Below are 16,756 nucleotides of genomic sequence, written 5' to 3' on the forward strand. Positions count from 1 at the left end.
GTCAAAGGATCTTTGGGCATGTAGAGCACTTGATACCTTTGAATTCTCTGAACAACCACATAGGTTAGAAATAATTGGCCTCATCTTCCAGTTGAAGTCTATGGGCACCTAGAAAGGAACTGTTTTCCCCCAGGGAATAAGGTGCATATCTGTTTGATTGNACTGTTTTCCCCCAGGGAATAAGGTGCATATCTGTTTGATTGGGTGGGCCATTATCTTTCCTCTCTCCCATGCTCTTTCCTTCTCTTTACAATCTGGAGAAGGGTTCCCAGGGCTGGAGATGACAGTGGGGAGAGGGAAGGGAGAACAGGTAAGAAAAAAATCTGTCTCCATTAAAAAAATAAAATAAAAAAAGAATCTCTCTCTGCCTGGCGGAGACAACATTCACAAACTAAGTCTCACTAAAACTAGGGTGTTCCACAACCCTTGCTGAGATTTGTAAGACTTATGAGCTACGGTCTGGGAAGTAATTCCCACAGGGACCACATTCGTGAGTTTTGCATTTGGAACATGTGAGACACAGGCACCAATCCATGGATAGAAGTCCTGAGGGTCTGAGTCGGGAGAACCAAGCTTATGCTTGGAAGCAAAGGACCCCACGTTCTGCCTGGGAAGATGCTCTTGCACCATGATCTGGGCAACCAGGGATTAAAATCTGCAGCGAATTCCAACTTCGTGCAACGTGTCTCTCTCCTGTGTTCATCCAGGCAACTTTGAACAACATTCTACTGGGAGTAGACGTAACAGAAATTGTGCAAACACACCAAACTCCTAAGAAGTACATAAAGCTCCCTTTGTGCTTCCAAATCTGAGAACAACTCAGAGCGTGGGCCGTGCCTCCAAACAAGAATACTTCTGTGCATATACCACAAGTCTGCGTTCATAACAACCATCATCGTTCACACGGTATGTACGAAGTTGTGATTTGTTATTGTGGAAAGTGCGCCTTTATCACCGGACCTGTCTTCCCCTCCTAGTAGGTGAGGCCCAGAGATGGCGGGAGGTTCAGGAGCTGGTCCCCTGGTAAATCCCTTTACAAAGGTTAACACCCGACTCTGCCTTCCTGACTCAGCCAGAAGCTTCGGTCAGCTGTTTAGCCCTTCAACACCTCTCATCTGAGGATCTTAGTGTGGGCCCCAGACAGACCTTGGACGCCTGCGGCCACCTCTCCTTCCCACAGATAGAGAGGGTGTGCTCTGTAGCCATTCTTTCCTCCCCCGTCTGTATCTGAGGCCCTGGAAGCAGGTTCCCAGCCCTTCCCCCTTCGTGGGGCTGAGAGTCTGCACCTTCTCCCCTCCTCTGGCCCCCATTCAAAGCCTTTCCACCCTGCTGCCCCTTCCTCCATGGGAGGTTGGAGGACATGCTGTCCTGCTCCTTCCCATGCCCAGGGGCTCTCCCTGTACCCACGCCCTATGTCTGCACACGGAGGAGAAGGTAATGAACTTGAGGCCACATTTGGTTCCTCTGTAGCCAGCCCAAGCTTGGGCTCACCTTGCCCCTGCAGGAGGACAGTGAAAGGGCAGGGAATGCAGGGAAAAGAAAATAAAAACAGACCCCACCTCCGCCCCCACCACCCTGAACCCATAGATAGTCCGTGCATTCAGCAATACCCTCTTCCATCAGTTCTGCCAACCTCCAACAAGCACTTACCCTGGCCCTGCTCTGCAGGGAGCCCACATGAAGTGGGATCATCTGGTTCCAGGTGAGGCCGTGAGAAGACGGAGACTTGCTGTATTACAGGGCTCCCTCCGAGCTCCCACACAGGCAAGAAGTGTGTGATGGATGTCCAGTCCCATTTCTTCTCCATGACCGTTTTTTCTGCACATGGTGGCAAACCTGCCTCACTCCCAGGCCCTCAGGGGACATGGGGTCTGGAGGACTAGCTCTCCTGGCCTGCAGTTCCCCTAGGCCTGCCTCAGACCCATGCTCCCCCTAGCGTCTGGACCCACCCCACAACACTGCCCTGCAGGCCTGGGTCTCACCCCAGAAACCCTTGCCCCCTCCCCCATACTCAACCCAAATTAGCCCCCTGACCTAGCCCCACTTCCCTCCTTTAACTGTCCTCCAGACTTTCTAGCTGTGGGCAGCCTGGAAGGTACCATCTTCCCAAACGGGTTAATGAGTTGGGCATAGAAGCCACAGAGCCCCATGTCTTTCTTTTATGCCTAAGAGACAGGACTGAACTGAAATTTCAGCAGAGCGTCAAGGCAAAGGGAGATCCTGATCCGTGTCCTCTCAGCTGTCAGTTCAGGGCTCATGTCCGACCGGTGACAGAAGTAAGGAACAGGAATTCAGGGTCAGACATGGATTCTGGGTCACCCCTTCTCGTTGGTTCAGCTCCTACCACAGGTGCTGCTTAAGACCTTAACTCACCACATAGTTGACAGGGGATCGACTGTGGGGAGGCCAGGAGTAACAGTGGACTTCTTCACTGGGACCCCTCCTAAAGCTTTCTGCGTGAGCCCCTTTCCTGAGGCATTTCTTAGATGGAGTCAGCAGGCTCCAAGGCAGAGAGGGCTTTGCCCTGAGGCCTTTCCCTGAAGCCCTGTTCCACTGCCCCAGCCTACTACCTTCCAGCCCCTTGTACGGTTGTTGCCCACCACATTTTGGAGTGATGAGTACAGGGTGGGAGGTTCCCACCTGTTCTCGGCCAAACAGCAGTCTCGGCCGATTTCCAGGACTGTGGTCACAGTGGATGTGCTTCTTTCTACAGGCTGCTGGGCTTTGACAAGTCAGGCGGGAGAAGAAGGGCTGGAAGTTATACTGCCCCCTAGCTGTCACTTCTGCATGTTCTTGTCTACAAATGAATACCCAAGTGTGAGGTCCAGGAGAGTGAGAACATCCACTTTAACTTCATTTGAATTTGCTCTGAACGTGCACTGGGAAGAATGGAGGCTGACATCCCAAACGTGACAATGTGGGATCCATTTTCTCTATTTTCCCAGGCTATGAGTGAGCCAGGTATGCGCTCAGCAGGGCTACCAGTATAGAAAGCTCCATGATAGGGCTGAGATAAGAACTAAGAACACGAAACACTTCGTATTTCTGGCTTTCCATAGTAGACCAGACCTCTTAGTCAGGTTAGATGTCAGAAACTTCAACCAGCAGGAGCCAGTCTTGAGAAGGTCACCTGTTCATAGAATAGCAGGCTCAGGCCTGCAGGTTCCCGGCTGGTGTGGGTGAGGAACAACCAAACAGTGAGGGCAGCTGCAGGAGTGTCCTGATAAAGGTTAACTGCCACTAAGGCTAAGATTTGGCTTGTGTGTTGAAGTGGGTGCAAGAACTGTTTCTTCCAGAAAGACTTTGAAGGTGGAGACTCAAATTCAGGGCAGGCTCTGATTTTCCTTGGTGGGTAAATAACACAGATGTTCACTGAGCCCTGATATTGAGCCTGGACAAGACTGGTCCCTACACTATAATTCTGAATGGCCACAGCCTGGGGAAACACCCAGAGAACACACAGAGATCTTAAAAAGCTCACATTAAATGACTAGAGAGGTTCTCTTTGTGTCTCTGCTTCATTCGTAGAGTCACCAACTCTCGGTGCTTTGCCGGCCACCTACAGGAGCCCTTCTAGATGTTCCAAACTTCTGGGAATAGGTCATCTTCTCTAGGTTGCTGGGGGAGGGGAAGAGGAAGTAGTTGGGAGGAAAGGGAAGGGGGTAGCCTACCAGGAGTATCAGGATTTAGGGAGACAATCTATATTCTGTGCATGTGTGGCTCAGGAAAAATTTTCCAAGCTTTAATACACCACTATGGGAACTTTATCAATGACTCAATTATTTCTGGAAAGCCCTGGATCACGTGAACTCACACATCACCCTCTGTTAGATAGGAAGGTCAAAAACTCCCTCATGCATACTACAGTTAGTGACGGGATCCAGGACCTCAGCAAGAGAGTAGGAGAGAGCTTCAGTCACAAAGGGAGGGAAGAGAAGATGCTACCACCTAATCCGGAGGAAGCAATCAACAAAACTACAAGGCAACCTACTGAAAGGGAGAAGATATCTGCAAATGACATCTGATAAAGGCTTAGTATCCAAACTGTATAAAGAACTTATAAAACTTAACACCTGAAAAATGAATAATCCACTTTAAAAATGGGCAGAAAACATGAATAGACATTTTTCCAAAGAAGACATACAGATGGCCAGCAGACACATGAAAAGATGTTCAACATCACGCATCATCAGGGAAACACAGATCAAAACTACAATGAGCTATCACATCACCCCTGTCAGAATGGCTAAAATCCACATACAAGAAACAACAGGTGTTGGTGAGGATGCAGAGAGAGGGGAACCCTCGTGCACTGTTGGTGGGAATGCAAGCTGGTGCAGCCACTATGGAAAACAGTATGGAGGGTCCTCAAATGTTAAAAATAGAACTGCCCTGTGATCCAGCAATTGCACTACTAGGTATTTACCCAAAGAATACAAAAATACTAATTCAAAGGGATCCATGGACCTCGATGTTTATAGCAGCATTATCTACAATAGCCAAGATGTGGAAACAGCCCAAGTGTCCATCAACTGAGGAATGGATAAAGAAGATGTGGCATATATATACATACATATATGTATACATACATATAGTGGAATATTAGTCATAAAAAAGAATGAAATCTTGCTATTTGGAGCAATGTGGATGGAGCAAGAGAGTACTATGCTTCATAAATAAGTCAGTCAGGAGAGACAAATGCCAAATGATTTCACTCGTATGGGGAATTTAAGAAACAAATGAGCAAAAGGGGGGAAAAGAGAGAGAGAGAAACCAAGAAACAGGCTCTTAACTATAGAAAACAATGTGACGGTGACCAGAGGGTAGGTGGGTGGGGGGACGGGGAGGGGGATGGGAGAAATAGGTGATGGGGATGAAGGAGGGCACTTGTGATGAGCGCCAGGTGATGTATGGAAATGTTGAATCACTGTATTGTACACCTGAAATTAACATTAACACTGTATATTAACTAACTGGAATGTAAATAAAAGCTTTAAAAAAAAGCCACAAAGCTCACCATTTTTACCAAAAGTCAGTCTTTCTAAAATAAACTTCTCAGAGTGTTGCAAGCCTATGGTTAATATCCAGAGTTTGAAACAAGTTGATTTTGGCCATTTTTGCTAGTGTTCTCTTTGTTTTTATGGAGAAGGATGCTGTTGGTGGTTCTTACTCTACCATTCTGGAAGTGCTTCTTAGGACAAGCTTTTGAAAGGAGGAAGAAAGAATAACATTTTGCTTGCCAGTTAACTGAATAGCTTCACTGATGAAAAGGTGAGATATTCAATATAAACATGAAGTTTTAAATAATAGATCTGTAAAAATATGAAGTAGGTTGCAGAGGTAGGTAACTAAACCGGATTATCTTTCAGTAAGCATGTAACTCTGAGTTCCAGTGAGTTCTAGTGCTTGGTTTTATTCAAGTGCTCAGTAAGTATTTTTTGGAAAGAATCCTCATAAATACTTGGAATAGATCAGTTTGTTTCTCTAGTAATTTCCTCTTAACCTCTCACTAAAATCCAATTCCATAACTTACTAACATAGGTAGGGTTGGTTATAAGTATCTTTATTATTCAATATATGGAGATGAGACTGACTTGTAAAATCTAGAACAATGAAATTATTGTTTTTAAAATTGTCTATTACAAAGAGTCAAATACTACAAAGAGTCAAGTTTGGTATTTGCCTCTATCTTGTTTAATGTCCACACCACTGACTAGAGTTTGGCAAAGAGAATTTGCCATAAAACTTGGGGTGCCTGGGTGGCTCAGTTGGTTAAGTATCTGCTTTCAGCTCAGGTCATGATCCCGGGGTCGTGGGATCAAGTCCCACGTCAGGCTCTCTGCTCCGTGAGGAGTCTGCTTCTCCCTCTCCCTCTGCACCTCCCTTCCACTCGTGTTCTCTCTCACTTTCTCTCTCTCTCTCAAATAAATAAATAAAATCTTTTTTTTTTTATTATGCTCAGTGAGCCAGGATACACTTTAAAAAGAAAAAGAAAGAAAACGTCAATATCTGTAAGACTCAGTTTCTACATCTGGGTAATAAAGATGATGAAAACATCTATCTAAGTGTTTTAGAGGGTTGAGATGAGATGTATGCACATTGCTAAGCTCTTGGAAAGTGCTCAAAATATTTTTAATTATTATCTGGCTCTTGGAGCCATGAAAACGACGCTGCAGCTGGTGTGACTTGCTTTATACATACCTGTACAATGATAAATGGAACTGAGGAAACATTTTGGTAGTTCGAGGGTTTTGTATTATTGACTGGTCTTTCACCGGTACGTTTGCTATGCATGAGACATGAGTGATGATTTTATTATCTGTTTTTACCAAGCCTAGCAGATTGCCAGCAGTATCATAACTGGAAAGAGAGCTAAACAATCTTCTACTTTGATGTCTCTGATTCACTGAATAATATAGTTTCATCCTATTTAAATTATTTACATCCTTTATTTAATTTTAAAAATAAAAACCAAGCTTCTAATTTTGGGGGGCAAGACACACACGGACGGCCCTGAAGTGTCAGAACCCTGGGAGGGCTCCCGCGGAGCCCGCCTGTGTGTTCAGATCAGTCAGCTCCCAGGCACGTTGCTTCTTCCTGCACCTGCCGCCCTCCTGTTTTTATCCCCTCTAGAATTGGTGTGAGCAGGGGGCACAGGGCCCATTAAAAAAAGAAAAGAAAAGAAAAAAGAAAGAAGGACAAAAATGTAAAGTATCTATCATATTATTATTATAGGAGATTTTCGGTCAAATGGTTCCTTATTGTATTTTTCACCCCTCTGTTGGGATTCCCTACTGTTCGTTCATGTCTCTCTTTTGCTGTAAGTTTTTGAGAATATTTATAATAGGAATTTTAAATTCCTTGTCTGTTAATTCCAACATCTGGGTTGTTGCAAGGTCTTTTCATATTGATTCTCTGAAACTTTCTCCACGACTTTACTTCCATAGGAAAAGAAAATAAACTTATGCCAGAAAAGTGTATCACTCAATGCTTAAAATCAGTCAATACATTAAAAATGTACAATTTTTTATGATTAAAATTTGATGAATAAAAAAGTTGACTGAGAGAGAGAGGTAGATACAGAATACATTTTAAATGAAAATGGGATCAAACTAGACTATTTTTAAAACTTTTTTTTTACTGAACATATTCTAACATGTTTTCGAATCAATAAATTTGTATTGATATTATATCACTCTAAGGATGCATGGTATTTCAGTATAAGGATGTATCATATTTGATTTAGGCAATCCTGATTGTTCCTACTTATTTTTTTTAAAGATTTTATTTATTTATTTGACAGAGAGGCAGCCAGTGAGAGAGGGAACACAAGCAGGGGGAGTGGGAGAGGAAGAAGCAGGCTCCCCCAGCAGAGCAGGGAGCCCGATGCAGGGCTCGATCCCAGGACACTGGGATCACGCCCTGAGCTGAAGGTAGACGCTTAATGACTGAGCCACCCAGGCGCCCCTGATTGTTCCTACTCTTTGACTTTTGTTTCCAATATTACCCTGAAGTTTGTTTCCTCACGTGTATTTTTTTTTATCTTGTCTCAATCTTCCCCCAAATTAAAATTATTTTCTTGTGATTTGTTTTTTTTAAAAGATTTTATTTATTTATTTGACAGAGATAGAGACAACCAGCAAGAGAGGGAACACAAGCAGGGGGAGTGGGAGAGGAAGAAGCAGGCTCCTAGCAGAGGAGCCTGATGTGGGTCTCGATCCCAGAATGCCGGGATTATGCCCTGAGCCGAAGGCAGACGCTTAACCCAGGTGCCCCTTGTGATTTGTTTTTAATTGAGGTATAATTGACATACAAAATTATATTATATTAGTTTTAGGTGTAAGACATCATGATTTGATATTTGTATATATTGAGAAATGATCACCACAATAAGTCTAGTTAATATCCACCACCACACACAAATTTTTCTTGTAATGAGAACCTTTAAGATCTACTTTCTTAGCAACTTTCAAATATGCAAAGCAGTATCATTAACTACAATCACCATGCTGTACATTAGATCTCCATGACTTACTTATTTTGTAGCTGGAAGTTCATAGCTTTTGATTCCCTTCACCCATTTTATCCATCCCCTACCCTTCACTTCTGGCAACCACCAACCTGTTTTCTTGTTCTCTGCATCTATGAGCTTGTTTTGTTGTTTTTGTGTTTTTTCTTTGTTTTGATTTTAGATTCCACATATATGTGAGATCACGTGGTATTTGTCTTTCTCTGTCTGACTTACTTCACTTAGCATAATACCCTTTGGGTCCATCTGTGTTGTTGCAAATGGCAAGGTTTCATTCTTTTTGATGGCTGAATAATATTCCATTTATATTTATCCATTCCATATATATATATATATATATATATATATATAGTGACTCACATATATAAATGATTGCTAAAGCTTTACCACATCAGTTTAAGGAATTATGGGCTCTTGGTGTTGCCAGTTGTTCCTGACTGGCCCTTTGATGTATGTGCGTGTACACACACACACACACTTTTGTATGTGGTCAAATCTGTCAAACTTGTCCTGTTTTGTCATTGATGTTATGATTAGAAAAGCTTCCTCTGTCACTAGATTATATGAATATTTATAAATATTTTTAACATAATAGTGAGCTTAGAATAAGAGAGCGCCTTGGGATTGTGTAGATATTGGATCCAATGCCAGCTGTGCCATTAACTGGTTGTAACAAACTGTGTTTTCCACAGATGGCTGCAACAACTTCTCCCACACCACAAGCTTTTCTACACCTTTGCTACTCTCCAATCAAAAAGTGGAACTTGGCCAGGCTTGTGACTCACTTTTAACCAACTCAATGTATCAGAAGTAGTAATGCATGATTTCCCAAGCTAGCCAATAAATGTGATGCAATTTCCACTTTGTTAGAACACACACACTTGCCTTTAGAACCCTAAGCTTCTGTTCAAGAAGTCTGGAGGCTCCATGCTGTGAGGAGGCCCAAGAAACATGAAGGTCCATATGGAGGTATTCTGCCCACCAGCCCCCGGTGACATCACAACTCATACCAGCATCAATTGCAAAGATGTGTGAGTGAAGACACCTCCATATGATTCCAGTCTCTAGTTCTTGAATCACCTCTAGACTCTGAGTCTTCCCACTTGAGGTCCCAGACATCGTGGCGTAAGAGACAAGCTATCCCCATTTTACTTTCTGAACTGTGACCATAGTACCAGTCAGTACAATAATATTTTTATTCAGCAATAATAACTGGAAAACCATGCGACACTTGCCAAATTACTAGACTTGCCCATACTTGTCAAGTTATCCAGTTAGCGGGGCGCCTGGGTGGCTCAGTCGTTAAGCGTCTGCCTTTGGCTCAGGCGTGATCCCGGGGTCCTGGGATCAAGCCCCGCATCGGGCTCCCTGCTCAGTGGGAAGCCTGCTTCTCTCTCTCCCACTCCCCCTGCTTGTGTTCCCTCTCTCACTGGCTATCTCTCTGTCAAATAAATAAATAATCTTAAAAAAAAAAAGTTATCCAGTTAGCTTCCGGGAAACCAATCTGTTCTTCAGGTTTCTCCTTTACTAAATTGTCTGACAATAATTGCTACTCCATAGGGAGTTGTGAAGATTAAATGAGATCATACATGAAAAGTACTTCACATGTGTCTAGCACACTCTGAGGTCAAACGATAATAGTCACAGTGGTATTAAAAAGTCAGGTTTTGGGGCGCCTGAGTGGCACAGCGGTTAAGTGTCTGCCTTCGGCTCAGGGCGTGATCCCAGCATTATGGGATCGAGCCCCACATCAGGCTCCTCCGCTATGAATTTGCTTCTTCCTCTCCCACTCCCCCTGCTTGTGTTCCCTCTCTTGCTGTCTGTCTCTATCTCTGTCGAATAAATAAATAAAAATCTTTTTTAAAAAAGTCAGGTTTTTTGTTTATTATGTTTAAATCTTTTAATACATGTGAAATTTATTTTGGTCTAATGTGTAAGGTTGTACGAATTATTTACCAGTCACCTCCAAGTTAACACTTAGATTAGTACTCAAAGTACCACCTTTTGAAAGATATATGAAGAAAATTCTCCTGATCATTATGTATAGATATGAAAGAAGAGCATGTGGATATCAGAGGAGTGATACTTGGGGATGGTATCATGTGGATAAAGAAATTTTCACCTAGGTCTTATTGTGTTCATTTGTTCAAGTTGGAAAAAGGAACTAAGAAGAAAATCCCAAGATGGGGTAAGCCAGAAGATAATCTCCAACCTTATAGCACTTTTATCTATGTGGTAAGGAATCCCAGTAAGAAAGATTCTCCATTCCTCCATTCTCTCCATTCCTAGCGATGGTGGAAAACATATGGTCTCCTCAGCTTACAGTTTGGGGGGGCGGGGACGGAAGCAAAAGAGGTCAGGGAGAAAATGTTAACAAGAACATGGTCGCAGCTGGAGACGGGCTTTGGTCAAACCTCATGGAAAAGCTCTGGAACACAAAATGTGCCACAGACCTAGTCCCATCTTGATGCAAGGAGTCATTTATTGGCTGAGGTCTGTGCTCACGTTGGGAGCTTAGCATTTGGGCAAGGCAGCTCCCATTGGGTAGAGTGCAAATCTGCAGAGCAGTAAATAGCTATGAGTTGCCATGAGCCAACACTCGATGCAGCTGGACGGCAGAAGCACTGATCAGTTAGGAGGATTTGGGCAGGGCACCCGAACCAAATGAAAATAATTCACTACATAAAAAAAAAAAAATTCAATGCTCCGATGCTGAGAATGCCAACATTTGCTCTTGAACACTGAGGAAAGATTTTATAACTAGAACCTTTTTGTTGTTCAACAAAGCCCAGCTGTCTAAACAATGATTCACAAATACTTTTAAAGTCTGTTTTGAGACCCAATGCAAAACAATGATCTCTCTCTCTTTTTTCCCCTAGACTGATGTCTCCCATCCCCAAAGATTCAATGGGTGAATGAATCCATACACAACTAGGAATATTTTGTTTCCGTAACTCAAAATATCTATGTTACATTGGCTTTTCCAATCTGCTTGTCCATTTTCAAAAGGTTATCTTCATGTCTTTCTTCATCCTGGCCCCGTAAAATCCCAAATGAGAATTCCTCAGAAAGGATCACATTCTCAGACTCTCAGACACAGACAGAGAGCACCAAACTAATCAAGTAGAGGAGTGGTTGGTTTATTGTTAAAATTTTTATGTGGTCTAATGAGGGAGGGAAAAGCTCATGGAAATCCAGGACCAAGAACTTCAGTGTGCCTCATAAGGAGAGAAATGGCAGAGTTATTCTGTACCCAAGGAAGCTTCACCACCTTGGCCACACTCCACCATCAGTCCTACTCCATTTCTCTCTGCCTATTTATTTCACTCAGTGTGTGCTGGCTTCTCTTCCCACCAGTACTAACTTCTGCTCTCTTACACCCTCTGTTTACTCATAACTTCATCTTACACAGGACACTTTCTAACTACAATACTACCCATGGCATCTCTGTTCATTCTATTATCTTCAACTACCATGCCATCTGCTTTATTATTTACATTTTCCCCTTCATTCCCCCCCCCCTTCATTCTTATAAGGAGTGCTGGTCATCCTTGAACAAGGTTTCCATTCCCAATTAAACCACCTAGTTCAATCTGCTGCTGGCTGGCCAGCAGGGCCCTGGTAATTCAAGCCAATTTCAGCCACACCAAATGGTCTCTCAAATCTTAGTTTCCACAGACTGAAAGTTCCCTACAATTTTCCTTGATGCCTCATTCCTATGCCTGTCCAGTTTTCTTTCTGCCTGAGATTCCCCTCCTCCAAGAGTTCTACCAAAGAAAGATATGGCTCATGTTGCCAACAAACTGGGAAGCCAGAGTTATTCCTCTTTTATCTCCATAACCCACGGGTAAAAGGAGAGCACCAGGAGATGTCAGCGTTAATCCAAAGAGAATCTCAACTCCAACCAGAGAAGTGGATATAGATGAGCATAAAGCATGGTCACAGAGTTGTCAGTGCAAGTTTGGGACTATTTTGACCCAATTCTTTGCATTACCATATAGGAGATAATAAAGAACCAGTTCCAAACCCAACCCTATTTGTGGCAACCCTATTTCCATCATAAGGAAATCAAAACTGCCAGGTGTGAGCAACAGGGATTTGCAAAACTTCTGTGTTGTCTAGTCTTCCACCATTAATGAGACTCAGCTACCCTCCACTCTCTCTCCTTGTGCCTTTCACCAGCTGGCTTTCTCACTCTCTACCGTTGGTTGGAAGAAGAGATCAAAGTACAGGTTTGGGGGAAGAGATAAAGGGGATGGTGAGTTGAAGAATGAGCCAATATAAGAAAGATGCAGAACTAGACTCCCTCAGGGAGGTTGCAATAGTTACTATGTTTGCAACATATGAGCTCCGTTCTTTTTTCAAAACTCAAGAAGTTGATGTCCTCGCAATTGGTCATACATGACAGTTTGGAATAGTAATACATACTCCGCCCTGAGGAGAGGAAAGAGAGAGAACACAAGTGTAATGAGTCCATTTCCTGCTATCATGTTCCAAGGAACAATCTCTCCTCAGAGCTTCACTGACCTTTTGCTAACCCCAAATGAGCTACAAGGCTGAGGCTATTCAGGATTGACCAGAGAATGGACTGTATTTCCACAACTGATAAGAAATATCGACCTTTCCTTTACTCAATTCTGTCTGGAGGAAAAGTCCATCTTTGTCATCCCCGCTACAGGCCCGCCCCATCTTTACCCAGCCACTCACTCACACACAGGTCACGCTCTACCCCACATCACCTTTCCTCGTAAGAAAGTACAGGTTCTCAACAGCACAGGACTGTTGGTGCTTTAGGGTGCAGGTCCTCATGACATCATAGCACAACCCGAGATGGTATTTGTTACATTTATAGCACGCCTTTGTAGTCTCTGCCAGACACAGAAAGAGGTGTTTAAAGGATGTAGTCTGAAGATTCTCCAGGCCTGTGGGTTTCTCTACAGCAATTTACTATTGCCCAGTGGTTCCTAATCTTTCTTTGGCCATTGACCCCTTTGATAATCTTGTCAACAATAACTTACATAGACATGAATCAATTGTTGGATATGATCTCAAAAGATCAGAGTTGCTATGAAGTTTATCTATGGACCCATTATTTAACCTGACGATTTCATCCAGTAATGGTAAAGAAAGAGATTTTAGCTTCCTTACTCCAAAAAATGGACTAAATTAGTCTGCGAGGAGATAAAATCCTAGGAGTGTAGAGTAAGAATGGATTATAGCCCTCTCTGAAGATTGGGAGGTTTTCTCTTCAACATGTCACAAATGACCTTTTTACCAAGGACTGTAGACTAGCCATGGTTATACCTCTCAGATGTTCCTTCAATTCACCTGGGGGGAAAAAAAAAGAAAAGTCTTCTTTGTCAAAATCTCAGACACATCTGCCAAGATTAGGAAACACACATCTCCTGAAGAACCAACTGTGGAAATTTCCCCTTTCCCAGCCCATCTCTTAATCAACAACCAGCTCTCCCTCTACCTGCAGGACTTACCCTTACTTGAGCAGACCAGAAAGACTATGCCCAGCAGAAACACCACCAACATCCTGGAACTTTTGTCATGTACAGTTTTCTGTGGAAAGTGCTGGTTGATGTCCACCACTGATCTGTCCCTGGGCTATTCATCCAAATCATAAAATCATAAAATTTCAGGGGCAGACAGTACCTCAGTGTTCCCAGAACTAAGCCACCAACTGAAGTCTCACTACCCCTAAGGCATCTATGTTTTTTAAAGATTATTTATTTATTTATTTGAGAGAGAGAGAGCACGAGCAGGGGGGAGGAGCAGAGGGAAAGGGAGAAGCAGACTCTTTGCTGAGCAGCAAGCCTGATGTGGGCTAGATCCCACGACCCTGAGATCATGACCTAAGCCGAAGGCAGATACTTTTTTTTTTTTTTAAAGATTTTATTTATTTATTCGACAGAGATAGAGACAGCCAGTGAGAAGAGGGAACACAAGCAGGGGGAGTGGGAGAGGAAGAAGCAGGCTCATAGCGGAGGAGCCTGATGTGGGGCTCGATCCCATAACGCCGGGATCACGCCCTGAGCTGAAGGCAGACGCTCAACCGCTGTGCCACCCAGGCGCCCCCGAAGGCAGATACTTAACCAACTGAGCCACCCAGACGCCCATCTGCCCCTGCAACGCATCTATTTAAAAATTCTCCTGAATGATAAGATCAGTGGTAAAATTATATAATCTATAATATAGAACTATATAGAATATATTATAATATATAACATATAATATTGTTATATTTTATATTATATATTATTGTATTTATCATGTTATTTTATATATTATTATATACATCATAATCTATTATAATCTAGAATATAATATATACCATACTTTACTATATCATATACATGTATATAATTTCTAAGCCTTGTGCTTTGCAAGTAGAATCAAATTTCTCTCCTACATTTTAACCTTTCAGGTATTTCAAGACAGGATTTGGACATCTAGTTTTTTTATCTCTCTTCACTAACCTGGTCACTCTCCACAGAATAATTTCAGATTTGTCCTCGTCTCACGGAGACTGAGGCACTGGTAAGCCCAGACTCCAGGTGTAGTCGGCATGTGTGGGGGAGCATTGGAGTACCCCTTTGTGGTGGATAAAGGGAAACTTGAGGAAAAAGATGAGGAAAGGTAAAATTTGTCTAGTTTGCCCTCAGGTGTTACCAACTAATTGATTGATATTCTAACTAAATAATTTCTAAGCATATACCAAATGCCAATATCACAGGAAGAGGCAATGCCAAGCAACCAGGACATGAATCAGTGGCCTCACAGAGGTTAAAGTCTAGTTATAGAGATCACAAGGACATCAAGCACAGTTGACTACGTACACCTAGATGAGGGACATTCAAATTTGACTGCCTGACCAGGGAAGGTTCCCATGAAGAAGGGGTGTTGAGCAGGACTTGGAGGGCTAGCAATGTGTTAGCTGGAAAAAGTGAGTAGGAACAGGCACCCAAAGGGACAAAAATGTCAAGAGATGTCAAACAGCCTGTCACACTGTGAAGAGAGTGGGCCATGTGGCTGCAGAGACATGAGTGAGCCAGAAACTCACACACAGAGGGACACAGCTTGGTGGACCTGATGGCATTAGGGTGGAGGGAGGGGCTCAGGGGGACATTGCAGTGGTCTTGCTGCTGAGACTACTTGCTGTAGGATGAAATTTCTTGCTCACTACTGTGCAATTGCAAGATGTCAGTGAAAAGAGCCATTTTTCCTAGAGTTGGGAAAGATATGAAAGTACCCACTCCCCTGCACCAATACTGAATTATGGGACACCTCCCTTAATCCCAAACTTAAGTTTGTGACACATATAGACTCGAATCCCAACTCTGCTTTTTGCCAACAATGTGACTTTGGGTGAGTTACTGACGTTGAGAATAATTGTCATCTCTCATAGGATCAGTATTAGGATTATATTAAAGTTTGTAAAAGAAAAAAAAAAGAAGCTTATATTTGTTAAGGCCCTGGAAACTATCAAGCACTGACTCCCTGTGCAGGGCTTACAATTTCAGAAGCGGCATGGGCCCTTTTGCTAGGGTAGGTGTCAGAAATTTCCATCATAAGGAGTCATATACAGGAAAGGACATCTGGCTAGGCAAGGCATAGGGTAGTGGCTATAGCTGTGGTTCTGGCATTCGAGGGGCAAGAGCCTGGTGGTGAGGGAGGTACCAGGAGCATCCTGTCAAGGGTTAACTTTGAACAAGGCTGACATTTGGGTTTGGGTGTTCGAAAAGATGGGAAGTTAGTAACCATCTCTTCTAGAATGGACTTTGAAGACAGAAAGTCAGATTCAGAACTAGCTGTCTAATTTGCCTTGGGTAAGTGAGCAGCTAGGAACAAGTCGAGTTCTGACACACTGAGACTGGGTGAGAATTGGGTCCATTCTTACAGCTCCCACAGTTTTTATTGTCTTGGGGGGAGTGCCTTTCAATACATGGCTCAAAATATACAACCATTAAAAAACTATATATGTTTGGCTACATTTAAAAAAAAACTTCTGGAGCCAGAGGTGGGGTGGGGAACCAACCGCTAACTTGTAAGCAAAGTCCAAATAACAAATAAACAATCAGTTACAAAATATTTGCAACTCATAACGCAGACTGAGGGCTAACTCTTCCTATTATACAAAGAAATCCCTAGCCATCAGGGAAATTCAAATCAAAACCACATTGAGATACCACCTTACGTNTCAAAACCACACTGAGATACCACCTTACGCCAGTTAGAATGGCAAAGATAGACAAGGCAAGAAACAACAATTGTTGGAGAGGATGTGGAGAAAGGGGATCCCTCCTACATTGTTGGTGGGAATGCAAGTTGGTACAGCCACTCTGGAAAACAGTGTGGAGGTCCCTTAAAAAGTTAAAAATAGAGCTACCCTATGATCCAGCAATTGCACTACTAGGTATTTACCCTAAAGATACAGACGTAGTAAAGAGAAGGGCCATATGCACCCCAATGTTCATAGCAGCATTGTCCACAATAGCTAAATCGTGGAAGGAGCCGAGATGCCCTTCAACAGATGACTGGATTAAGAAGATGTGGTCCATATATACAATGGAATATTACTCAGCCGTCAGAAAGAATGATTACTCAACATTTGCTGCAACATGGACGGCACTGGAGGAGATAATGCTAAGTGAAATAAGTCAAGCAGAGAAAGACAATTATCATATGATTTCTCTCATCTATGGAACATAAGAACTAGGA

The 16,756-nt window shown here is 43.0% G+C and overlaps 1 protein-coding gene across 1 annotated transcript; it reads right to left on the reverse strand.

The window, feature by feature from the left end:
• Positions 1–10,949: 10,949 nt before the first annotated feature.
• Positions 10,950–13,570, reverse strand: PATE2 (prostate and testis expressed 2). The gene is made up of 4 exons (XM_011233872.3): positions 13,519–13,570; positions 13,334–13,357; positions 12,769–12,897; positions 10,950–12,463 (listed from the first exon to the last, which is right to left on the reverse strand). The coding sequence occupies exons 1-4, from the start codon at positions 13,568–13,570 to the stop codon at positions 12,327–12,329; spliced, it is 342 nt and encodes a 113-aa protein (XP_011232174.2). The 3' UTR covers positions 10,950–12,326.
• Between the last annotated feature and the right edge of the window lie 3,186 nt (positions 13,571–16,756).

This window comes from Ailuropoda melanoleuca, chromosome 8, assembly GCF_002007445.2.
Source record: "Ailuropoda melanoleuca isolate Jingjing chromosome 8, ASM200744v2, whole genome shotgun sequence".
Classification (NCBI taxonomy): domain Eukaryota; kingdom Metazoa; phylum Chordata; class Mammalia; order Carnivora; family Ursidae; genus Ailuropoda; species Ailuropoda melanoleuca.